General features: G+C 40.8%; 1 protein-coding gene across 4 annotated transcripts in view; it reads left to right on the top strand.

The window, feature by feature from the left end:
* Positions 1-16,803, top strand: part of SPRED2 (sprouty related EVH1 domain containing 2) — a 114,258-nt gene that overhangs the window by 57,711 nt on the left and 39,744 nt on the right. The window contains exon 1 of one of the 4 annotated variants that reach the window (XM_042932479.1): positions 3,800-3,962. The exons of 2 other annotated variants lie outside the window; for them this stretch is intronic. In XM_042932479.1, coding sequence (XP_042788413.1) covers positions 3,946-3,962 — 17 coding nt within the window. In that variant the 5' untranslated portion in view covers positions 3,800-3,945. Of the gene's footprint in view, positions 1-3,799; positions 3,963-6,314; positions 6,373-16,803 lie in introns of those variants that run through there. One more of the 4 variants, XM_042932474.1, reaches the window with a different exon arrangement.

The following is a 16,803-nucleotide window of genomic DNA, read 5'->3' as shown; positions in this document are numbered from 1 at the left end:
TGGACCAAATCACCCTAAATACGCTTGTGTGTCTGGTTTCTAAATTGAGACATATTAAACAATAAAGGACCAGTGACCAAAACTTCTATAGGGAAAAACCCAGTGATTTCTTTATCCACTCAACTGTTGATCACCAAGGTTGGCAAATTTCTTTGAAGGTCTAGTTAGTAAATATTTTTGGCCTTGGGGACCATGAGGTTTCTGTCAAAACTGTTGAGCTGTGCCTTTGTGGCTGTAAAGCAGCCATAGACAATACGTAAACAGACCAGTGTGGTGGCTGGTCATAATTTGCCCACTCTTGCCAGTCTAAATTATAAAACTTACAAACATCCTCATCATTGTTGTTTGCATAAATTAATGAGTACTCTGTATGTGGCCAGGACTTATGCTAAGTACTTGTTGTGAGTGATCACATTTATCCCATTCAGAACAATTCTGTGAAGTCATTAATAATATTATACCCATTTTACCGACAAATAAGTGCAGAGGCTTAGAGAAGGTAAATAACATAAGTAAGGGCCAGGCTGGATTTTGAACTAAGTTAGCTTGACTCCAGTTTCATGCTCTTTTACCACTGCACAGGACAGCCTTAGATAACATCATGATATCCATATTTGCCTTTAGATCTTGCCATTAGCCAGTATTTGGACTTTGGCTTCTCCCCATCTTCCCCTAAAAGCCCAAAACATGCAAACAGATTATTGCTAAAAACTCTTGTATAAATTAATACATGGCAAAAATTTTAAAGGAGTCCATTAACAAGTTATAATGAATTGGAAGGCAAGTTCTGCTATGCTTCCTGGCTAGTTTTGCTTTGTAATACCCAAGGGTCATGGGAGATGAGTAGGCCTGGGGATCTCACGCCAGTGGCATCCACACTGGTTTTTAGGTTCCAGGATCTAGTGCTCTGAAAATGTAGAGATGGAGCTGGGCCTGGAGCAAGCTACTGCCCCTTGGGACGGCCTCACCTGGGGCCATTTGCCTCTTAACGCCAACACTGACATGAGCTGTCAGCCCGCTGTACACATGGGGGCAGGCTCCTCGGTTACCAGTGGAGGTATGCCGAGCTAATGTGGTCAGGGGAGACTGGATATCGCATCCTGCAAGTTGTTTCTGACTGGTGATGGTCATTTACGTGCAAGTTGACCAAATAGAAATGTTCATTAAAGATGGCAGAAAGCGGGGCACCTGGGTGGCTTAGTCGTACTCTTGGTTTCAGGCCGGGTCATAATCTCACTTCCTGGGTTCCTGAGTTGGAGCCCTGCATCAGCCCCCACTCTGACAGTGCAGAATCTGCTTGGGATTTTCTCTCTTCCTCTCTCTTTGCCCCTTTCTGGCTCACACTGTGTGCTCGCTCTCTCTCTCTCTCTCTCTCTCAAAATAAATAAATAAACTTAAAAAAAAAAGATGGCAGAAACCAAGTTGGGATGTCTTTTGTTGTTATAATAAGTAAGGTGTGTTCTGAAGAAAGCTTAGAGTAAGAAGATTGGGAGGTGGGAGGGAATCCCGTATCCCATATCCAATATCCTATATCCCATCACCTACAGCAGTGTTTCCCAAAGTGCTTTCTTCAGGTTAAAGGGATGGTAATGGGGGAAGGGGTTCCTGTGGTCAAATAAGTTATGAAATGCAAGACTAAACAAACAGTATTCTCGAGGATATAGTATGTAGTGTTCTCAAAATGTTTGTTTGGTTGTTTTCTTTTGTTTTTGGATCCTCTTATAAAATTGTTTACAAGGAACACCCTTTGAGAAATCTTAACCCAGAGGCATTTCCTAATGTTTATTACATTTTGGTAAATTTCCTTTACAGTCCAAGATTTTTTTTAAACAGGGGTCATATATTCTCTTTCTTTTTGTGTATGTGTTTGACTTTATTTTGAAGTATTTCATCCTCACAGAAGAGTTGTAAGAGTAGTATGACGGACTCTCCTAATCCAATTCCCCATTTGTTAACATTTTACCGTAATTGGTATTTTCTCATTCTGTGTGTGTGTGTGTGTGTGTATGTGTACATGTACACATTATTATTGCCATTACTTTTGTGTTTTTAGTTAAATTTCAGTTACAAGTTCTTTAATGAACTATACATTCATTTCTTGAAAATACTTACAGAAACTCAAATTAGGCTAGAAGCTTAATCCCCCCCCATTTCTACCTGTTGCATGAAGGCAAATCCCGCTTTGCCAGTGTGTGAAAGGTTTTCATTAAATTGCAAGGGAACAGTTTGATATTCCTTAGGCTTCAGTTCAGACCCACACACAGTTCGGATTTGTGAGGTTGTCACTTGATGTGTATGGGGACCATCACAACCATTTGCTGCGTGTTTTTAGTCCACTTGGGCAGTGTTCTTTGAGGACTGGCCTTGGCCGTTAGCTGAGATGGAAGCCTGGACCAGACACTCTCCTGTCCTTTAGTTTCAGAACTAAAGGGAGGAGTCAAGAGGTCCTAGGGTTTCATAGGACCTCTATATTTTAAGTGTCCTGTGGCGACTTGTCACACTTTCATAACATATCAACAAGGACGATTTCTTAAATGACATCTAGTTTCAGTAGTGCTTTTATTTAGCATACATTGGTGCTTCCATATCTGGTTTTTTTTCCAGCCATGAAATCAAAGCTGTCTTCCTCCTTCAGATGGTTTAAGTATAGCCCAGTTTGCACATAAAGTGAGTCAAGCGAACACTGCTACCTTACAAAGAGATGTGTTGGTGTAAGGGGACTGTGGATGTGATGTAATGTAACCTCTCATGGAGTATTTCCAAAACCATATAAGGAGGCTCGAAGTAGTCACCTCAGTGTCAACACCGAGCTCACGAATGAGGCTGGAGCTTGTGTCCCCAAAGGAAGCATAAGGAACACCACCAGATAGTCTTGGGAGGAGAGAGCACCAGGCATTTGTTCAGCGGGTGGATGCAGCCCTCACAGTGGCCTTTGGACTCGCGTGTACTACCTTCAACCTGGAAGCTCCCACGCCCATGGTCACTGGTTGCACTGTGTGAATGGGCACCATTCACACATATAGTATGTTCACACCTAACTGGAAAAGTGCCTTGTCTGGATACACATTAGACCATAGGGAGAGAAAAAATTTTTTCTTTAGTTGTTAAAACGTTTTATGACGAAAGTTTTTAGATACTCAAAAGAACAGAGAATAATAAAGTCAGTCCCTATATTACTTACTACAGATGCAGCAATGATCAAGATTTTATCACATTTCATTACCCTCCCCTTTTTGGCTAAAATACTCATAACAAATCCCAGATATCACATCATTTCATCCCTACCATGTTTTCTCTAAGAAGTAGACCTTTCATAAATCCAATGCCATTGTCCCACTTGGCAAAATTAACCAGGACCAAAATTTTGAGATCTAGTTTTTATAGAGCTCCTGCGACTAGGTCACCTTGCAACGTGAGAATCAACAGAGTCCATGCCAATACTAATTTATGGATATCTTAAAAGAAGGGGATCCTTGCTCTTACCTGTGAACAAAATTATTTGGATTGGAGATGGGGCGGGTAAGCAATTTGCACTTGTGGTTCTACGTCTGTAATCGCAGGTATTGAGCTGTGCCATTTGCTTCCTGGGCATTTCACAGTATCATCAATGATTGATAATCATAACTTACAGGAATTTTTTTAAACAATATTTTAATTGGAAAAAGCATCTGTCAGCTGTCAGGCTTCCAGCTTCCACTTTTGAGAAGCAGGATGTTGAATGTGAGTAATGACACAACAGGCCTATAAAATGCGGACTAACCCTCGGATGACTCATCCAGTACGATGCAGTATATTTGTCAAGGAGACTGAATCATATATGGGGGAAACCACTTTTCAGGCAGCCAGCTGGTTCTCAGGTCCGCAAGAGACAATCCATTTTTATCGGAAGCTTTATAGTAGCAATAATGCTAATATCCAGCACTTGGGCTCTACAATGTAGAGGAAATGGCATCACCCGGCAGGTATGTGCTTACTGTTTACATGAACTTTATTTTCTCCTTGTTCTCTTCTGCCTAACCTTTCCGATAATTTGACATTTTTTAAGGGGGAAAATTATTCTAATTGGAAGGAACTGAAGGGTGTGTGTGTGTGTGTGTGTGTGTGTGTGTATTCACATGCAAAGACAGAGACATTACCACTGGTCTTTGGATGGACACAGAGGTCTTGTCCACTCATCTCCCTCTCTGAAAACAAATTTCTCCTTAGATATTCAGAGAAACTCAGCCCTGAGTTTAAAAGATGCTGCCCAGGAAACGGCTTACAGAGGTGATACACCTTTTGGGTGGGTGGTTTACAACTTTAATAAATAAATTTTAAAAAGGAAAGAAAAAGCAAAGGTGAGCTAAAGGATGTGGTCTAATAGTAACTATTGTGTCTATTATGTTGGATTTATTTTCAGTACTATGCTTTTTCTTACCCCCAAGATACATGACTTAATGCAAGAAAGCTTTATTCCCCCTACAGAGGGAATATGTCTAATTTTTGCAAATCATAATTTGCTCATACTGAATTCATGCATTAACTTTACTAGGTGGGAGAAAGGGTAGTGGGGGTTTGGTAACAACATTTAATTATAGCTTTCACATGATCTGAAGGATTGTTCTGCATAATTGGGAAGCTGTGTTGCCTGTCTGACCTTCTCTCTTTCTTCACTCACTAAATTTAAACCATGCCCGACTCATTAAGGCACAGATCTTGTTTATTTGAGTATATTAAACATTCCTCTGTGTGTTGACAGTCCATTCAGTGTCTCCTCATATTTTTAAAAAATACTTTTTGTGTCCTACTTGTTAGGGACAGATGATATAGTTAGTTTATAGTAGTGCTATTTCTGCTTTTCTGGTGGGTCTGTCCAGAATGGCTGGGTCGGGACTTAAAACACAACTGTGCACAAATTTGCCTAAGGTTTAGTATTTGTGGAGCAGCCTTGTCTATGGGGTAATTTCTGTTATCACTCAGAGAGAGCATTAAACAGATCAAGGCTTACCGAGCTGGAAAAGTAGGCAGTCTTTGTCTCTCTTCCCCTTTCTTGTAAAGCCATAATAATGACTTCTGTTCCTTGAGGTACATGTATTCTAAACTGTCCGTAAATGTATTAATTTGGCCTATTTAAATACATTCAGAAATGCAGATAATATGGGAAGCCAGCCTGAAGGGAGTTTGTTTGTTTCTGTTCTGTAGATTAAGAGGTGCCCTTTTTTTTTTTTTAGGATGGCCAGTTTGTTTTTGGAGACAGGACCATCTCCAAATTTCATTAATTTTGCATTCTATAAATGAAAGCCACCTGTTATGCTGTAACATGCTAATTATGGTAGAGGACAATAATGAAGAGGAACAGTATTTGAAATATGTGGGGGTTTTGCTAAGAATTTTCCTGCCCACATCTGTAGTGCTTATTTTTATATGTGTATGTGTATACATGCATATATAGCGCATATTTAATAATAGCATTTGGTGGTATTAAAAAAATACTTCAGTTTCAAAGTAAACCTTCTTTTTATTCCTTCTCATTAACTGTTTTTTTTTTTTTTTTTTTAAGTTTTAGGAGAAAAACTACTTTGAAAATGTTAGCCTGAACTAAAACCTGAATTTTGTGATCTTCTAGTAGATGATGTCCCCTCATGCTGCTTTGCTGGGTGCCATCAGTTCAAGTTTCATTTTGTCAAAAGTCATCAGAAGAATACTGTGATTTCAAAATATGAATTAAAGGCAGCATAGGTTGTTTGCTCTGATTTCCCTGAAATCTTAGGTTCCATTATATCATTTTTTCCCCTTAAGTGCTACAGAAAATGGTTCCAGGCAGGCATATAAAAACATTTCATCTAAAGTTCTTGATGTATGGCATTTTCAGTGAAAATGTCTTGCTTTCCCTGTGATTTGTGTAGTTGAGACTCACCCAGGTCCTTTCCAAATAATTTTAGGGCAGCATGACTTTTGTTCAGGGCATCTTGATGACTGATTCAGCAACGACAATCCCCCCTAGGGATATGGCCACTGCTCCCAGAGGCCCCTGTGCTGCTAGGCACCATGAGCCGTCTTTAGATTCCTTCTTTGCCTTTTGAGGGAAAAGGAATCCAGGGTGGCTCAGTCGGTTACGCAGCCGACTTCGGCTCAGGTCATGATCTCACGGTCCGTGAGTTCAAGCCCCGCTTCGGGCTCTGTGCTGACAAGTCAGAGCCCGGAGCCTGTTTCAGATTCTGTGTCTCCCTCTCTCTGACCCTCCCCTGTTCATGCTCTGTCTCTCCCTGTCTCAAAAAATAAATAAAAAAACGTTAAAAAAAATTTTTTTTTTTTTTTTTAAAAAGAAAAGGAATCCAGAGCCATGGCCAGTACCAAGGATCTCCTGTCATTCAACTTGGAAGTGATCAGTAGGTACTGAGTGAGATGCTGCCTATTTCAGAGCTATGTGCTGGGTGGTGTTAAATGAAAAAAAATGCCTGTGATCTGGGCCCAGCCCTGTCCTTGATTTCATTCCCTCTTCAGTGGGGATTCATCATTACTGGCAATAGATTCCTCTTGGGCTTTCTTTTATTCATACATCTACTGGAGTCTATAATCTGGAGCCATTAATTGCTCCATGTAGAAGCAACTTTTAGCTATTCCCTTTTGGTCTTTCAAAATCTAACTCTTCTTGGATGGGTATCGAGAAAGAGCTGCCCTAATAAAAAAATTCATTCGATAGTTTTGGTGGCCTTCTTTTTTGAGCCAAATAGAGTGACAACCTCAGACAAATGACTTATTTATTTACTTATTTTTTTGCTTTCTTCCTTGAGAGGAATGGCAGTCAGGGAGCGCATTTGAATCCTCAAAGCTTAGAGCGTTCAGGATATTGTATTAGAACAGGTTAGAAAACATCAAGGACCGTTTTTCCCTGTCTTTGAGAGTTGGAGACCCCTCCCTGTTTAGCATCTATTAAAATTATATTTAATGACTCAAAACTATAATGAATTCAGTGACCGTTTAATAAAAACAGATTTATTTTAAATAAATCACTATTTATTTTAAATAAAATCACTATAGGTTGGGGCGGCTGGCTGGTTCACTCAGAAGAGCATGGGACTCTTGATCTAGGTGATGTGAGTTCAAGTCCCATGTTGGGTATAGAGAATACTAAAAAATAAAATAAAATAAAATCACTGTAGATTATCTATCAACATTTAAAAATACTTGTATTTCAAGAGACCTGTTGAGTGAGTTTATGATCTTTTCTTGCTGTACAAGTGGATGATTTATGGATGAGTGGCAATAACTATGGCCCCCGGGGGGAGAGCTGAACCTGTCCATTGCCTGGTGTCCATTTCCCACTGATCTGTTAAACTGCCCTCCCCACATCCGGGGTTTATGGTCAATCTGCCTACGTAGTGGGTGGGATTACTAGCACTTGTAGATAAATCTCATGTCATTATCTAGAAATAACAACTTTCCTGTTGTATCTCAGAAAAGCCAGAGACACGCAAGGACCAGCCTTCGTAGGACATAAACCCCACTCTTAAGGACACATAAATGGAGTGAATGAACACTCTGTTAGCAAATCAGCATCAACTTTCATTAGTCCTGAGCATTCTTCCAAGTATGTTTGCTGACAGCTCGTTTGCATTGACATCTGTGCCCAGGTTGTCTTTCGGGTACTGTGGGGCAGTACAGAAGCCATGCCCATTCCCAGCTGGATTCTTAATCACCAGCATTTCTTTGTAATTAATGATCTCCATAGAGAAAGCAGATGCTTGAGACCAGGCTGGCACTTCAGCCTTTCCTGAAAGAGCTTTTGGCTTACGTGACAACAACTCTACCTTCCTTGCTGTGCACTCTGAGAGCAGCACGGGGAGTTAGCTACATTGCCTTCATTTAGAGCTCAGCATGCCCAGAGTCGCAGCAATCCAGCTTTCTCTGTCCAGATTTCAACCCAAGAGATGACTTTCGGCTTTCAGTATTATTAAGTCATGCAGATGCAAAGATTTTTCAGATTGGAGGTGTCCAAGCTGGGTTTGGCTTTTTTGTGGTTTTCTTTTAAACACATGTTACTTGTACCCATCCAATGAAAGAGATGGGTTGCCTGCCCTTGCCATTGCCCCATGAGGCCTGCTGTTTGACTGGGCCTCTTGAATTCCATGAAACAGAGCGCAGACAGCATGTGTCATAAGGGCTGCTTGGGAAGGGTGAAGAGCAGAATTTGTGGCTGTGGGTGGGCGTGTGTTCTCATCACATCGCCAAAGAGCTGCAATGTGCAAAATCTGGCAGGAACTTGTTCCAAAGAAAAATAAAACAGCCCCTTTTTTCTGTTTTGAGAAATATTAAAAAACATCACTAACCCCCATGTTGAAGAAATGGAACCACTAGAGAATCTTTGTGATTGTGTGTGTGTGTGTGTGTGTGTGTGTGTGTGTGTGTGTGTGTTTTAGTAATCTTTGAAACAGAGGTTAAGGTTTTGAACAGAGGAAAAGGGACTCACCATATAAAATATTTTGGGGGGATTCTGTCACTTCTATTGTAAACATGATACGCATTCTATTCAAATCTAATTGGGCAAGGATGAGGGGAGTTTGTTAGAGCTAACAATTAGGGGAAAGTCTATTACATTTAACTTTCTCCTGTTCTTTGATGTGATTTTGTAAGAAAAGCCATTTTTATCAGTGAAACCAATTACAAAGGAAAGGTTTGTGTTTTTCATATATGTGATTTGTCTTGTATACAAAAGAAAAAAGCATAGGCCACATTTACATTTATATTTGAGGCATAAGATTTTCCTTTTATAGTTACCTTGAGAAGGTCTTTAGCGATGTATATAGTTTGCACAATGGACATATGCTGTCTTGATAATTAGGGGGGAGTTTTGTGGGTTGTTTGTTTTGTTTTAAAGATTTTTAAGTAATCTCTACACCCAATGGGGGGCTTGAATTTACAACCCCGAGAGCAAGAGTCGCATGCTCCACTGACTGAGCCAGCCAGGCGCCCCTGTTTTGTTTTTATTTTTAAGTGTTAATGTCCTTACTTCTTAAGGACTTACTTCTTAAGTCCTTACTTCTTAAGGACTACAGAAATGTTCCTCAGCCAAAGCCCCAAATTCCTGCATTTGGGGTCCTTCCTGAGTATACTTATTTCGAGTGTCCCCTTTTTGTTTCTCAAATTAGTTGTCTTTTTTTTTTTTCAAATGGCCAAATAAATAAATAAATAATGTTTTTAAAGGCCAAATAAATAAAACTGACCATTTTAGCCATTTTTAGTATACGGTACATTTGTGTTAATTATGCACTTTGTTGCGCAACCAATCTCCAGAACTTTCTCATCCTGCAAAACTGAAACTACACCCATTAAACGACTCCCCATTCCTCCCTTATCCTAGACCTCGACAGTCCCCATTCTACTTTCTGTTTCTATGAGTTTGACTACTTTAGAAAGTGGAATCAGACAGTATTTATATTTTTGTGACTGGCTTGATTTCCCTTAGTATAATGCCCTCATGGTTCAACCATGTTGTAGCAAATGGCAAGATTTCTTTTTTTTAATCTGAAAAATAATTTATGTATATATACTGCATTTTTTTATCCATTCATCCCTTGATGGACATTTAGGTTATTTCTGCCTCTTGGCTGTTGTGAATAATGCTGCAGTGAACATAGGTGTGAAATTAATTACCTTTTGAGAAAAGAATTGACTTTCAGTGTTAGTTAATCCTGTATATGCAAACACACAAGAAAAAGTGCCATTGTGTCATGTCACCTTATGTTTATCCAGCCTTTTCAGTTTACACAAGAGCTTCCATATGCCAAGTTACTCGCTGTAGGAAATCGTTGGGTAGGTAGCAATTTTTGGTCTGGGATGGTGTATGCGCAGTGCTTTTGGGGATCGTGACTTTCCTAGAGATGAGCTTAGTCCTAGGAGGTTGCTGAAGCACACTGGTGAATGAAACGAGCCGTGAGTAGTTCCTCTTGAATGACATTAAGACAGGGGCCCTTTTATTCTTTCTTCCGATATTAAATGGCAGCCAAGAGTGACAGCATGACTTCAAGGTAGCGTAATTACATCAGCTTGGCCCTACAGACCGCCACTTTGTCAGTAAAGCTTTCTGGGTGGTTGGCCGTGTCCACTTGGTTGCCCTGCCTCAGGCAGTAGTCTTCAGCCACCACTGAATGCATGACTTACCACCTGGTTGGGCTCCGTGGAATATGCATGTTGGTGATGGTCAGGGAAGCCCGGTTCAACAGCTTAGCCTCCAAAGGTCTCAGTTATCTGTGAAGATTGTGAGTCTTGTAATAAAAGTTTCTAGTCCTTCCACAAGCTGGTAGACTTTGTCATGTGGGGACAGCTCTAGTGTTCCCTGGAAGTTCTTTTTGAAATGAAACTAGAATATTCTCCCATAAATGAAATAATATTTTAAGAATACTTGGTTAAACTGTGAGCAAGCTTGGCAGCTAGTTGGTGTTGGCATTCTCCTTTTTTGCCCCGTTCTTTTATGGCAGGAGAGTAACTTAATAGAAGCACATGTACTGAGTGGACAGCTGTTTTGTAATAACTCGGAAGGAAATTGCCTTCGTAGGTCAAATCCTGTCTCTGTTGTGGTGAAGAACTAGTCAAGAATCTAATGCTGCATGATCATCCTGTGAGCCTGAAACTTGCTTTGTCCCCGCCCTTCTGATTGTTCAGCAACAGTCGCTGCCACCATGGAAGGAAAGAGCAGTTTCCCCAGTAACACCTAATTTGGAATTCCTAAACTATAGTGTTGATACTGATATGCTTGTTATATTTGCATTTAAACCAGTCATTAGGAGCTTGGTTAACTTAAGTGCTTTCCTTTTGGTTTGTGTGCTTGCTTGCTTAAGTGAAAGATTTCTCAATGTTATTAGCAGACGATCATCAAGTTGGCCCTTTTTAGGGCTGGTCAGGGTCCAGTGGTGCCAAATTCCAGGGGTCCCTGATGAAGCCTAAATCAGAAGTTTGGGGGTTCCTCCTTGCTTACCCTTTCTCCCCTAGCCCATACCCAGACAGGAACCCTTTTAGCTCCAGAACTAAATAGAACTGGCCAGTCCCACTGAAGGTCGGGAATGAGGCTTCGTTTTTTCTTTTTCTTTTTATTCTTTTAAGTTTATTTATTTATTTTGAGAGAGAGAGAGAGAGATCACAAGTGGGGGAATGTCAGAGAGGAGAGACAGAATCCCAAGCAGGCTCTGCACCATCAGCGCAGAGCCGGATACGGGGCTTGAGCTTATGAACCTTGAGATTATGACTTGAGTCGAGATCAGGAGTCCGATGGTTAACTGATTGTGCCACCCATGTGCCCTGGGAATGAAGCTTCTATTTAAGGACACTCTTAGGAGGCAATCAAAACCATTTGGGAATATAACTATGATTCAGGTATTTTAGGAATTGATGAGGCTGTCACGGACTAGATTGGAAATCCTGGTGCTCAACCGGTTTTGGTTTTTCCTATGGGAAAAGTACATTCCAGTTTCAAAAAACTGATTTACAAGAAAATTTTTAGATCAGAACTCATTTGTGACCTCGAAGGAGCCTGGACCAAACATGAAGCTTGAAGTGCACAGAGTTGCTTTATCAAAAGTCTGTAATAAATATCTCTCCCCATTTTTAAGTTAGGCAGTTGATTCATTACCTTTTCCTAACCTTTTTTCCCTTTCTCTCTGAAGGTAATGAAGATTTGGTACTGGAACATCTGTCTTGAGTCAGTTGATAAAACATAGAGGATGAACTATTTGGGAGAAAGGGAGTACATCCCTCTTCTCTTTGCCTGCATTTGGTCTATAAATATGTCTTGGGGATTTTCTTCCATGTGGCTAAAGGGAATCTCATGTTTGTGGATGCGTAAACCCAGCTAGATGGCTGCATCGTGCCTACGTTATTCAAAGGTCTTACTAAACTTCTTGAAACAATTTTCATCATTTTCATGTTTTTTAGAAATACTTTGATAGACCCATTTTGCTCCTGGGAACCTTATAATTGTATAATAATACTTGTACCGAGAGAACGTATCTGTTAGTTTGTTGTGGTTTCAGGTCTTTGTAGTTGGAGGGGTTTTTTTCTCCCCCAAATCAAAATATATTTTCGGTTGCATTTTACTGCTGAATGATTTCTGATCTGCTTTTGTAGAATGTTTGGGTGGCTTAAGTTTGCTTAAGCCCTCTGGCAGAGCTGAAGGACTTTAAGGCCCTTTAAAAAGAAACAACCACAAAAGTTAAAACGGGGGCCGAAGTTGAAAAGGGACCTCAAAGGTCATTGGACCCTTACCCCTCATTTTACATATGAAGAAACCGAGGCTCACTCTCAGATTTTAGAGTCTGGGGTGTCTCACCCAAAAAGGAGAAGAAGATGTGCAGTAGAGGTCATGTCTGCTGACCTAGGAAACTAGCTAGACTGGCCATCTGAAAATGAAGATTGCTTCTGCTGCTGGGAAGTGTTGCCAAGCCAAGGAGGACTTCCAAGCCCCACTCCCCAGCGGTGCCATTTTTTTCATGTGGCTGTGTTATTAGCGATACCTCCTCTAGTTCTCCAACAATCAGTTGCCTATACATTAAGCTTGAAGAGACCTATGAGAATAACTTATATCCTCTAGATCACCTAAGTTAGATGTGAGAAATCTTTGCCACAACATAGAACCTCTCTTTAAAAAGTGGGGGAAGGGGCTGTTTACAGAGATGAGATCTTAGTCCTGTATTTGTTCCCAATGCCAGTGACCTTGAACAAGTCCCTTCTCCTGTCTGAATTACAATTTTTCTAAGTGAGGGGTCTAGTAGATGGTTTCTGTGATTATTTTTTTTTTCTAGCTTAAAAAAGTGTATCTCTAACTTACTTGTGTGGCTCTTTGCTAATCCTGATTGAAGACCTAAACTCCACCTGTAGGCCCACCTGTACCCTGGGCTCTACCTGGGAAAGGAAGATATCCAGAATTCTTCGGGGAGAACAGATGCCTTGCGTGTACTTTGTTTCTTTCTTTCTTTGTGTGTTAAGCTCTTCATCTCTGTCGAAGCAGGTGGCAGAATCCTAGAAGAAAGGGAATAAATGAATTGGTAATTCTTGCCGCCTGAAAGGGCATCCTTGTCCAATAGATCTGTCGGGGACAGAAGCAGGGAGGCTCTTAAAATCTAGCCAGCATATTGTTAGCTCCACATGCTGACTTCCTTTCCTCCTTGTGGGCTAAATTATCACCTTCTTTTGTGTGAGAGCAGGTTTTATTAAGGACTGGCTCATAGAGGATTTTGTAGATTTAGAACTGGTAGCAACAAACATAGTTTGGTAAAGTAATTTCCTGACCTTTTCAGCACGGGGTTTGTTTTAGGGCGGGCGGGGTGGGGAGTGGCAAGTAAAAAGTGGGAAGTGTGAGCTGGACTGCGTGAGGAGGGGTAACCTGACTTTAGTACCATTATCAGCAACTTCTGATTTAGTGTTGATCGCCATTTAGAATAGTAGAGCATTATGAATGTTCTCTCTCATCATCTTTATGAAAGTTTTCAGTTGTTGAGAAAAGTTGAAACAAGTGTACCAACACTCACTATATCCTGTCTGCAACTAGCATGTTACTGCTCTTGCTCTGTCACACATGTATGTATCTGTCCATCCCTCCATCCAAGACTCCGTGTTATTTTTTTAATGTATTTCCGACTGGTTGCAGATACTACTGCATTTCTCCCTAAACATTTCAGCATGCCGATCATTAGGTCCACTCTTCCTTTCTTTTCTCCAATTCAGTGAGAAAGCAACCAAAGATATTCTGAGAAAGTCGGACTTGGAAGTTCAAGGGCTGCAATTTAAAGACCTGAATTGGAGATTATTAACTTTAAACAACTCCCTCTGCCATTTGTGTTTTGAAGTGCCAGTTTTTCTATTACGTGTGTACTTTCATGTGGTGAGAGTTCATTTTCTGTAGTAATCGAACATTTCCATTAGCTGGCCTTTGGGGGTTTAAATGTGGATTGTAAATACCACTTTCGGAAGGGTGTGTAAAACAGAGGGAAATTCAAAGAAAATTCTTGCTTTCAGACTAAAAAGTAGGAGAAGAAGAAAGGATTCTTCAGGGGTGGGTTGTTTTGTTTGTTTTAAGCTGGCAATCCTTTGATCTTGATTAATTATGAACTCCACTGAACTCCGGGCTCAGCAAAGCAGCCGACAATAAAAGTAAAATCATAAACCTAGATTCAGACTTGGGCCTCTCGCCTCCCAGGCCTCCCTCACCCCTGTTTCACACTGGGTGATCACCCAGAAATTCAGCCCTTCAGTATAGAAACTTCCAGTCTGTAAGAAGTAGATTCATTCTATTTTGGGTTGAATAAATTTTCTTTAAGTAATTTACCCACGTCCAAGAGTTGTCCTTCTCGGGTGATTTTTGACAAAAACTGCGAAATCTTCAATAGATGTCCAGAACATTAGGTGAACTGTTGTGTTAAAATCTTACCGTAATTGGCTAAAATGTTTTGTCTGACCCTGAAATTCCCACGTTAACTTAACCATTTAAGAACCTGTGCATGATGTGTGATAGAATTAATGTTAAAATAGAACACACACATACCCATGTACATGTTATCTTGTTACTTCGGTAACTGGGTACAGTGGATGAGATTCCTAGGTGCACAGGTTGAGGAGAAGAGGCCGACTGGTGACATGTCCAGTTGGGTTTGGAAGCCTTGTCTGGTATTGATATGCCTGGAAAAACAAGAGTCTCAATGTGAGTTATCCCCCTGTGCTAGTATAATCTTCACTTGTGACAGGGCAGAGAATCATTTGATGCTAAGTTTTACAGAAGAAATCTTTTCAAAAAAAAAAGATGGTTTTGATTTTGCTGAATTCCATGGAATTATAGTTTTTTATTTAAAATTATATTTACTTTTGTTGTTGTTGTTTAATGTCCTAAAACCAGTGTTTTAAAACTCAAATAATTTAAAGCGTATTCCACAGCCTGCTATTAAGGTAATTAATTACCCACTGTATAGATACTTGACATATAAGGATACAGAGGTCCCAATTGGTTGACCAGGAAACCCACCCTAGGATTTAAGGGCTGATGCCCAGGAGTCTCCAGTTCCCTAATTTCCCCTAGGGTAGAGAAATTAGGATTTCTGCTATTAGTAGGGATTAGAGCAAATAGTTTTCAAATTTTAAGAAAAATGATTCCTTTCTTCACTGATTATGCACCCGCCCCACAATAAACTACCAAGCCTGTCCTGCCCCGTTGCTTCAAGCTTGACCTCATTGGGCCCTTTCTTCTAGTTACGTGCATTCCTCACCCCAAGAGGTACTTGCTCAGGAAAGTTCTATCGACACAGGGAGGGTTGCCAAAGAGCCATTTAAAAAAATCTGTCTTAGATACGACTTCTAAGATCGCCTTTTCGAGTGCTGAAGTTAAGATTTCCTTCAGCAAGCACTTCATTATCCGGGTTTAAAACTGCTCCGTGTTAGGGTTTGAGGTTATATATTAGCAGAACAGCCCCAACGCCTTATCTTTATTGTGCCCCAGCTGTAAGACAGCTCATCATCATGGATAGTATATATTTAGCATTCTTGTGGCTTCTGAATTTAAGTGCTGAATTGAAATGTTGGGAGGGAAAGTTTTGTTTTCTTTAAAAAACTACAATTCTATCCCTAAGACATTTGATATGTTAAATAAGTAAAATCAAAAGATTTTTACGGTAGGAAAAAAAAAAAAAACCCTGCGAGTATAAGTAGAATCCAGCGGAATCACTCTTTTCCTGTGGAAGATTTATGCTTGTTCAGACTACAGGCGATAAAAGTCAGAGGTGAAATGAAAAACTTCATTTTGCACACAGTCCAGTGGAGTGAGTTTAATATAACTCTGTAAACCTTGCTGAGCAGGAGACTCACAAAAGTAATGGCTAGCATGCCCACACACTGCTATGGGCACCGCCACCTTCTGTTCACAGGCCATGAAGGCTTGCCCCTAGAATTGAAGCTATCACCCAGGTAGGGGCACGGAAGCTCTGACTTGCCTTGGCCAGCCATAGATTTCTCCGGCGCGTTAGAAGTGTCAGTAGTGCTCCCAGGTCAGTGCTCCCAGGCTGCAAGGACGTCAGAGGATCCCTAATTGCCTCTGGTATTTCCTCAACTATTTCCTCAAAGGCCTCTTTAAGCCTCGGTAAAGCTTATGAGTTTAACTTCCAGTCCTGATCTTTGTTCCTTTTTGTCTTTGCTTCATTTCCTTTTCTTGGCTATTGTGGGTCACAGGACACAGCAGCGAAGAAAGAGGGAGCAGAGTGGTGAATGGCACACTGCCCAGTACCCTCCACTTGAGCCAGCCCTGCAGAACGTCCATTCCCGAGGACATCCACAGGGCAGGTGCCTTGGCCCCATGTGAGAGAGAATGTGCCAGAATGTTCAGTGCACGTGCTGCTCTGGCTCTTATGGCCGGAAAGTGTAAAGCAGTACTTAAGATTAGAAGATGTGTCTATTTACAGTGAATTGTAACTTAAAGGAAGACACTATAGAGGCACATAGCAGGCTAAATCAGCACTCCTTGGTAAACAGCGTATGGGTATTTATTTTGAATCCTAGAATCACTGGCTTATAAACTACGAGTTTGTGGTAGTTTTTCTAAAGGAGTTTTTTGTTTTTTTTTTTTTAAATAAAATTCCAATAGAAAAGGGGCGCCTGGGTGGCTCAGTCAGTTGAGCTGCTGACTTCGGCTCAGGTCATGACATCTCATGGTTGATGAGTTTGGACCTGCATCGGGCTCTGTACTGACAGCTCAGAGCCTGGGCCTGCTTCAGATTCTGTGCCTCCCTCTTTCTCTGCCCTGCCCTGACTCGCACTCTGTCTCTGTCTCAAAAAGAAATAAACATTAAAAAA

Source organism: Panthera leo, chromosome A3 (assembly GCF_018350215.1).
Source record: "Panthera leo isolate Ple1 chromosome A3, P.leo_Ple1_pat1.1, whole genome shotgun sequence".
In the NCBI taxonomy this organism is placed as follows: Eukaryota; Metazoa; Chordata; class Mammalia; order Carnivora; family Felidae; genus Panthera; species Panthera leo.
The sequence above is the reverse complement of the archived record's forward strand: the minus strand, read 5'-3'. Positions and strand labels throughout refer to the sequence as shown.